At 36.5% G+C, this 9,875-nt stretch overlaps 1 protein-coding gene across 1 annotated transcript in view; it reads left to right on the top strand.

The window, feature by feature from the left end:
* Window positions 1–8,160: 8,160 nt before the first annotated feature.
* The window catches only part of tlcd3a (TLC domain containing 3A), a 41,207-nt gene continuing 39,492 nt past the window's right edge, over window positions 8,161–9,875 (top strand). Inside the window, exon 1 of the mRNA XM_050037213.1 lies at window positions 8,161–8,527. Within this exon, the coding sequence (XP_049893170.1) occupies window positions 8,406–8,527 (122 nt within the window). The 5' untranslated portion in view covers window positions 8,161–8,405. The remainder of the gene's footprint in view (window positions 8,528–9,875) is intronic.

Genomic DNA, 9,875 nt, shown 5'->3' with positions numbered 1-9,875 from the left:
ACTAATAAAAAGCAATCTTTCATGCTGCCAAACTTAATCAAGTATTAAGGGTCAAGTTGCAGTAGTAATAAAATAAGGCGACCGTTTAGTGCCACCTTGATACAACACTCAACAAGTGGATGATGATATTGCTCTGGTCCAGTGTATAAGATTTAGGGTGGGGCAGCAGTGAGGATTACAACTGGCTGAAACTTCTCCTGGTCAGGATTCCTTCAGTGTTCATTGCTGAGGAGGTTTTTCCTGGGAGCTGAATTATCCACAGAGGTCTCTTCCTCTCCAAAACAAACAGACCTGATTAAGACCAGCACCTGCTAATCTGTGCTTATTTTTTTCCTCTGATAAACTTAAGTTCCAGAGACTGGTTGCACAAAACACCAAGTTTTCTTCCTAAGTATGACACTTAAGGCTTAATTTCTCCTTAGCTGAGGGACTTAAACAGTTGCACAGAATCTCTTAAAAGGTTTCCTAAGTTAAGGAAAAATGTTAACTCATTTACTGCATTGAAAGAGACTTTACAGCGCTAAAAGTTTCTATGGAGATTGTTTGTTTGCTTGGATTCACGCTTGTGACGCCTGTTATCATCTCACAAAGTTGGCTTCTAGTTCGACAGTGAAAAAAATTGCAGGAGAAGACAAGAAAACCATATCGGTCAGAGGAGGAAGAGTTTGAAAGATTATACTTCTAGGGGAAAACAATCATAGAGAGCACAAACTTCAAAATAACTTTGATTCTCAAAAAACATAAAATGATTGTAGGAAGAAATTGCAGCAAAAATTAATTCAGTCAAATCTAAAATGTAAAATCAAAAGCATATCCATTGGTTTCTCCTGGTTGCAGAACGCTCTTCTTGGGGTGTGTTAGTTTTTTCCATTTATCATCATAAACAGTTGCAGTTAAGATAGTCAGAGGTTCCTTATGTTGTTGTTTTTTTTACCTTGCTTTGGTTGCTAAGATCTTTTGTACAACGGTCCGTGGATTCCTTAAGTATAAGACCAAGACAAGAAGAAAATCATAAATACTTAAGAGAACATTTTAAGGAGAAAACGTAAGGATGTTTTGTGCAACTGATTTTACTTTGAGGAAACCTGAACCAGGACTTCAAGGACATCTTAACTTAAGGTGTTTTGTGCAACAGGACCCCTGACACTGAGGAGGTTTTTACCGGGAGCCAAATTATCTACACAACTCTCTTCCTTGCCAAACAAATGGAACCAGTGATTTAAACTTTTCAATGCTTTTTGCCTCAAAGGGCAGAAAACTACGGCGGCCAACATGAATGTCCCTATATAGAGCCAGTGATTGGTTTGTCCATACTGAGCTACTGTAGAAACATGGCAGGGCAACATGGCGATCTCCGTAGACGAGGACCTGCTCCCTGTGTAGTTAAAAACGACTCATTCTAAGGTTACGAAAACACAATGAGTCTTATTTTCAGGTGATTATACACTACAGAAAACATACTTATTATATTATATACCACTTCTGCCTGTATATTCCCCTAAATCCTACACTGGACCTCTAAGATGCGCCTAAAAAGTGAAGCTTCAAGGTCTTTTTCATTGTGCATCATGCACTGCAAACATGGTGCCAAGTAGTATTCCACGTTATAAGTACCAGTTGGTTTCCAGAGTTTTAGAATGAAAATTAGGCGGCTGTGTGCATTGTCTTTGATGGGTACTTGTGTACATGCACAATGCACAGTGGGAGGAAGCTCACTTGTACCCCTTAGCCCTGTAGAGGTTAATTCAGACTTGAAATACTTCATATCTGGAGCGGGGTTATCTTAGAGATGGTTGAGTTTGGGTGTAAGCTTACAAATGTTTCGAACATAGGTTAGAGGTGAGTGTATTTAAGTGTGTTCTGTGCATTTATATTCATGATTGGAAAAGCGTCTGATATTTGCATTATAGATAAGGCAGCCACATTTTGCCTGGAGCTGTGTTTGAAATGATGCTCAACGTCTCTGTTTTACTATGGGATTGTACATGTAAAGTCACCCTCAACACTGTGTGCGAGTCGTCGGTGTAATCCCATGGCTTCTCGGAGTCTGTATGGAGCCATGCAGAGGTGCACTAAACCGTGCTCTGCTGTAAGTTTCATTATCACACACAACACCACATTTAGGACACTGCAGAATTATAAAGCCTGAAGTTACAGTGTTGTAATCAGTCTGCAAGTTGTGCAAAATAATTATCAGAGAAGACTGCGTTATGGAGGAAGCACATTATCAATTACAAAGCCATGAGATAGGGTTCCAAGGTTCGGTATGTTCAAACTCTCACTTGAAACAGTAATCTGTAAATCATCTGTTATGAATCAGTAAAAGATTTACAGAATGAAAGATAAAATTTCTCATCAAGTCCTCTGAGATAAAATGACACAATACGTCATTTGTCCGTGCCCTCTGGAAAGACTCAAAGAAGTGTCTTCTTATCTTAACCACCATTAGTCGGGAAAACAAAACCAAATCACAGGTATAAGAAAGATCCCTCCAAAACAATTTAACCACCATTAACAAGCATTATTATCCTAATAATATAATATTATCCATAATAAAGATATTAGATTTAAAAATAAAACATTGTTTATAAATAGTTGGGTTATTTTGTTAGTGACACTAAATAAAAATGGACAAATTTCGCAAGAAATATGGAATTCCAGTTCCTCCGAAAGAATTTACAGTTGTTTTCGAAGCAATACTTTCTGGTCTGTTGTGTTTAATATGAATAAGTAACATGCTTGATGTGAATCCGCAGTTTAAATGTAACCTTATGTTAGATATGCACACTGTAAAATATTTGAATTTACATTTATAGGAAATTACTGCCATTTTACAGTAAAATGTTGTGAAATAACAGCTGTATACTACATATCACTGTAGTTATGCCTCATATTACTGTGGTTTAGCAGTAAGCTCCTTTAAAATTATTATATTTAACTGTAACCTCACAGTAAAAGCCCATTACATTACTGTGATATAACAGAATGTTCCTGTAAAATAACTGTATTTAACTGTAACTTCACAGTTTATGTACATTGGATTACTGTGTGCTCCCACTGCTAAATAACTGTAGTTAAACTCCATATATTACTGTGATTTAGCAGTAAAATGACTGTATTTATCTGCATGGATTTCACAGTAAAGTTCTGATTTGGTTAGCAATCACAGTAGAAGCCTCTGAGGTGATAATAATGTAATTTATTGTGAAATATTACGGAAACATATTGTAATTTACAGTGCATCAAAGAGAAAAACATGTACCAATTGTCATCTCAGGAGATTTTGCCAGGGAGCCACGACTCCTCCTGCCAAGCTGTTTTTGGAACTCTGTTTTTAAAAATATTAAATGGGAGTCTGTCTGGAATTTTAACAAGAATTATTGTGTCACTAACAAAATCAGAGAAGTCATATTTGAATCTGAGTCATCCTCTAAACCAGGGGCCTCAGTGGGATCAATACTAAAAATGTACTTACAGCCAAAAATGGTGTACGCCAAAAAACATTTGACAATGTCTACTATCAGGCTTCCACCTCACCATCTGCGCTTCCAATTTCCTGTCTCCAAAATGTGTGTAAGCATGGGTCAAAGTTTCTCCCATCAAGTCTGTTGCGTACGCCTCTTTACAGGCCTCATTTTGTGCGTACGCAGTGCATATAAATGAGACCCCAGGTGCTCTCAAGATTCAGAGATGATATTGACGTTAAATGTGTGTTTTTTGTAATCATGCATTTGAAACTATTTGTCACTTATTTTATAAATGCCTGTGTATGAAATTATCTTGGATAGCTCTTGAATATTTCTTTAAGTCGTTGACCGGTTCCATTATTTATCTAAAAAAAGAGACATTATATTTTAAATGATAAAAATGATATTGATTGCAAAAATTGGTTTATTTTAAGCCTCTTTATTTTATATGGAACATTTTACATTCACACATGTATGCCACACATACAACAACCGAAAATAGAAATCAGACACTATATTGAAACATTACATGGACTGATAAATAGTAAAGCAATGAGAACAAAAGAAATGTATAAGGCCTGAAATATTTTCCTTTAATGTGGTTAATTGACAAGAATATAGTTTTGTTGTTCTTGTCTTTTTATGTTTTCTTGTCAAATTGTATAACAGTCTTTGTTAAAGATAACTGTATGGATGGAGCCTGATACAATTTAAACCAATACATTTAAAAAATAAATAAGTACTGATGACAAACAAATCTTGTTTATGATTTGACAAAGCCATGGTTAAAGCTTGCTTAGGTTTAGGCACAATAACTACTTGGTTTGAGGTTAGGGAAAGATTGTGGTTTGGGTTACGTTTTCTACTTTGTTAGAGTTTGGGGACCTAAAATCTGATGCTTTATTGACCAATCCGTCCCCCTCTACCTCCTTCCTGCGTGGACTTTGCTGCTCCATAACGTCACCTGACTTCCTCCTTTGCTCCTGTCATGATTATTACAGCAGCTAGAGGGCTTTGTCACTTGAATGTGAGCATCTTGGGAGGATAGCCTCAAATATCTTTATATCTTTATAACATAATGACATATGCTGCGTCGTGCAACACAGTCAAGAGATCTAATATATACCATCAGTTTGTAAATTTACCCATTTTTCTTTGCGACTATTTTTACATCTAGCAAAATTGTCATAGTGATTATTGCATGAAAGAATTATAAATCCAACACCACTTTTTCAGTTCACATATCTTATTCCCAATAAAACTAAACAAACTATAAACTTTATTTTTCTGTGCTCAGTGACTTCATTCACATAGAGACTTTAAATCCAATAATCAGAGCAGCAGTTGGTGATATCTTAGTGTCACCCAGATGACCTCACAAAGCTAGGGAATATGGTTGTAACAGCTCTTATTCCTCCAATCAGAAACATGCTAGAGTGGTGACACTCACACTGTACATGGTCAGATAGACACCCCTCAACAATACTATACTACTTTTTCTATTCAAATAAATATTGTGAATGATATCTCATGTGTAATCACGTTGAACTTGTATGGGTGATTAAAAGACAGATTTAAGTTTACTATATAAAATTTTGGTTGGTGTCGTCCGAATAGTCTGAGTAACTGAGAGAAATATGTTGTGACTGTCCTTCGTCTCTCCTCTGACATGGAGGCTAACATGGATCGTGGTGAATCCTGATGCCAGATCGTCTTTAACAAGTGGCCATCAGACACTCCTCAACAAGGCCAGTGAAGCCGGGTCAGCTGACTTTAAAGGGAGCGTTTACCTGACAGCTGATAGCAGCATCTGATGGCTGATAGCCTCAGTTTAGCATGGACGGACCGCAGATACAGAGACTGTGTCAGAGGTGTTGATTCAACTGTGGTGTTTTTATCTTTATGGCTCTGTTTAGCATCTTTAACTCTTATAGCTCATTGTTTCGGTTTTACGGCACATTCTCTCTTTTTTGACTCATGTTTTTTTTTTTACAAACAAGCTGTGATAAACCCTCTGTTTGCAACCTGCCCAGGTGAACATGGTGGAGCATTTAGCAGCTAAAGAGACAGATATGGGAGACTCCAAATATCTCATAATGTGTCTGCTAGATGTGTCAATAAGGAACTGTTTGCTGACACATATGACCCGTAGGTGATGATTGTCAGCATGGTGATTGCAGCTGGTGTCACTGCCCCCAAGTGGCTGAAACATGATTGAATGCAAATTTAAATAAAGTTTTGAATGCAGCACTTGTGACAGAGACAATGAACACTGTGGACATTATCTTACCATTAGCAGTACTGTAATGACATCTGCACTAAGCCCTTATATTTTACTAACACATGTATATCTGCACTGCCTAATGTGTTCTGTGTGTGTCTTGGTGTTTCTCTTTGCACCTCTGGTTATGTGTACTCTGTGCAATAATTACAAAGTTGAATCTTATGGAGCCCATTTTAATCTTGTGCACAGTTATTGTCTTAAGGGAACAAGTTATTATCTTGTGTGCACAATATAATTATTATTTTGGGCACACAAGACAATTAACTTGTGCCGAGTCAATACTCGTCTCATTTAGGTAAAGCATCTGTGTATTTCTCTCTCTACTGTTGGACAGACACCATCAAAAATAACTGAGAAACTGTTGATAATGTTCATTAACTTATTGACTGACTATTAATGTTTACATTTGTATTCTGAAGGACCACAAAATAAAGTCACTTAGAATAACAAACAGTTGATTTTCAAGTTGTGCATCTGTCAGTAAGAGAGCTGACCATCAGAATAAAAGGGTAATTTGTGCATCATGATTGTTACCACTGAAACAAATCAATTTTTTTACTCATTTCAAATTTAGACAGTCGTCATTTGATTGCATCCATATCCATACTTTTTACTCCTGTATGACTACTTGCCCTTTCCTTGAAGAGCACCTGATTTTTCAGTTACCTATACACAGTGTCTTGACCCAGTGCAGCTCTCCCCAGTGTTTTCTTCATTTTTTTTTTTTGGTCTGGTAGTTCTGTCTCAATAATAAGTCAAAGAGGTTTCTTTTAAAATTTGTATCTAATATATCTAACAAAAAGAAGTTGAATAAATTTAGAATTGATATAAAATATTCTTGTACTCTCTGTGAATTAGGAGAAGAATGGGTCGTCATATGTTTAATTACCATGTGTGGATGTTTAACAATTTAAAAGAAGAAAAACTGGGCAACGATTCAATTATAGGATAAAGACATTTTTACGTGTTTTGACAGAAATAATTCTATTTTAATTTTTAATTTAATTTTATATACTTTATTAATCTCCAAGAGGGAAATTCAATCTTTTCACTCTGTTTCACATACATATACACACAGGCCCGAAATACACACACATGCACAAACAGGACCTATACATGCACTAAGTGGAGAGATGTCAGAGTGAGGGGGCTGCCCTGGACAGGCGCCCCGAGCGGTTGGGGGGGTTCAGTGCCTTGCTCAGGGGAACCTCGGCAGTGCCCAGGAGGTGAACTGGCACCTCTCCAGCTACCAGTCCACGCTTCATAGTTTGGTCCGGGCGGGGACTTGAACCGGCGACGCTCCGGTTCCCAAGCCAAATGAATGAAGGAATGAATAATGATAAAAATAATAATAAATGTTATATATAATTTTATTCATTTATTTATTTAAATTTTCACGGTCACAAGTAGAGATGGGCAAACTCCAAAATGGATTTCCAACTACTTTTTGATTTTTTTTTTTTTTTTAAATCAAGAAATACAACAATATGGCATCACAATAAGAGGTAAAAAAAAACAACCCTAAAAGAATAATAATGATAATAATAATAAATAAATAAATAAATAAGCAGCCTCAAGAAAAAGACAGTTACAACTGATTATGTGTTTGATAATGATAATAATAATAATAATAATAGAATTATTATTATTGTTGTTGTTATTATATTTATGTTATTATTATTATTATTATTATTATTATTATTATATAATTTTATTTATTTATTTAAATTTCCACATTCACAAGTAGAGATGGGCAAACTCCAAAATGGATTTTGAACTACTGTGTTTAAATAATTGTTTTATTAAGAATCACAACAATATGGCACACAATAAGAGGTAAAAACAAAACAAAAACTAAATAAAACAAAAAAAGAACAAAACAAAAAATAAATAACTAAGCAGCCTCAAGAAAAAGACAATAAAACTAATTATGTTTGATAATAATGATGATGATAATAATAATAAGAATTATTATTATTATTATGTTATTATTATTATTATTGTTGTTAATATTATATAATCTTATTTATTTATTTGAATTTCCACATTTACAGGAAGAGATGGACAAACTCCAAAACGGAGTTTTATTTTATTTTATTTATTTTATAGTTCAACAATATGGCAGCAAAATAAAATATAAAAAAGAAGAATAAGAGACAATTAAAACTAATCATGTGTATATTATATTGCTTTTTTTAATTAAATATTTTCTTGTATTTTTTCCCCCTGTATATAGGTACCCCTGGTATGTACATAATATTAATGTACCCTTTAAGAATTTAAAACAAACAAACAAACAAACTGAATCCGTTTTTTCCGGCCTTTTGAAACCTCTCACCGGAAGTAGCCCCCTTTATTCTGGCACCGGATCAAGACTTTTATTTTGACAGTCACGGTGGGAAAGTTCAGTGTGTGTTTCCTCGCCTTTAGCTCGACAGTGGTGCTGCTGCTGAGTCTCAGCACGGCACAGCGCGTGTGTGTGAGAGTGTGTGTGTAAGAGTGTGTGTGTGCGGATGGTGGTGGACTGTTCCCGGTGAAAAACCACCGACCCCCGGCCCGCAGTAAAATGCCTCAACGCCGCGTGTAAACGGGCCAAACTGTCGGAGGGGAGCGAGTCAGGTCTCCGGGCAGCTTCAGAGGAAAATACCGGCAGGATGTTGCAAGTTTTAGCTTGTGGCGCCGTAGTTTTCCCCGGTCTCTTCTTCGCCTTCAGGAGGATCCTGCCGTGTGTGTTCAAACACTGGAGCGATGCCGACGTGGTGCTGGTCAGCGAGAGGTAAACCAGCTACATTCATCTCTTTATTTACACCACACCTAGCTAAAACACCTCCTAACACTAAGCTAATGTTTAGCATTTGACCTTGTTTGGTGGCTTTTGGCTGGTAGCGGTTCCCCCCGTCAGTTAGCCTGCTTCTTAACGTCTTATCTTATCTCTTATGTCACGTAACAGCGACTACTGTCATCTAAATTGAATCACCAGCTTCTGTACTTTGTATATTAACATTTTACGGGTGTAATGTTTGATTTAGCATCGGTGCTTCTGAGCTAAATGGGCACAGTAATCCCCCAAAAATCTTTAGAAGGATGATTTGCAGCTATCACAGCAAAACTATGGGTCCCTGTAGGAATATATAAATGCTACAGTCAGATATAAAAGACTGATGGACACCAAAAGCTTAAATGCAAACTGAGCCTTTTCATAAGAGTTTAATCTGTGTGTGTGTTGTGCATGTAAAATAGACCATATATGTGTGTGTATTTAAAAGTTCTACCAACATGCATGTTTTCATGGTGGTTTCACATGCAGTAAGTAGTGTGGGACAAAATTAAATTGCACCCACCAGGTTCACGGCCTTGTAACTGGTCCACATTGGAAGGGACCAGGGTTGGGCGATATGGCCCTAAAATATTACCACAATATTTCAGGGTGTAGTTGCGATAACAATATTCTTGACGATACTACAAATTAAGAATAAGTAAGAATTATCAATAATTCAAGAAAGTAGAATTGCAACAAAATAAGTGATATAGTTTTACAGTTTGCCTTCAAATATTCAGTTAAAAGCTAACAAATATTATTTCTCATTTTTTTAGTTTGTGAACAACAACAGTAACTTACAATATTCAGTTTACCGTCGACTCCAGCATCTACTAGATCCGAATTCTGACATAGTGCTACTCAACCCATCATTGACGGACAAAATTTCATATCTCCATATTTATGCCAGATATCTCGATACCGATACGATACGATATGACTATGGGTTCAGTGAAAACTTAGCATTCTTTATAAAAAAAACAAAAACTAGTCCAAACCATTTTCTGGAAGCCCTCTTTAGTGACTGAATACACGGGAATCATGCGTTTAGCAATATGCTACGTTATAGCGTTTGTAATGTCTTTGTGCCTGATGGAGGTCAGTTCGTATGGCATTATGCTACTGAATGCATCAGCAATCCGACCTTGCTTGGGCTTGACACAGGAGGCCTCAGATGTCCCCGCCATGTCTTTTATTGCAAGGCACTCTTCATACAGTACTCGGTGGTGTTGTTTTAGGTGATGATGCATGTTTGTCACAACCCCGCGCTCTGTGTATCCTCCTTTCTAAAACCGAAATACCTCCA

Source organism: Epinephelus moara, chromosome 3 (genome assembly GCF_006386435.1).
Source record: "Epinephelus moara isolate mb chromosome 3, YSFRI_EMoa_1.0, whole genome shotgun sequence".
Classification (NCBI taxonomy): domain Eukaryota; kingdom Metazoa; phylum Chordata; class Actinopteri; order Perciformes; family Serranidae; genus Epinephelus; species Epinephelus moara.
The sequence above is the reverse complement of the archived record's forward strand: the minus strand, read 5'-3'. Positions and strand labels throughout refer to the sequence as shown.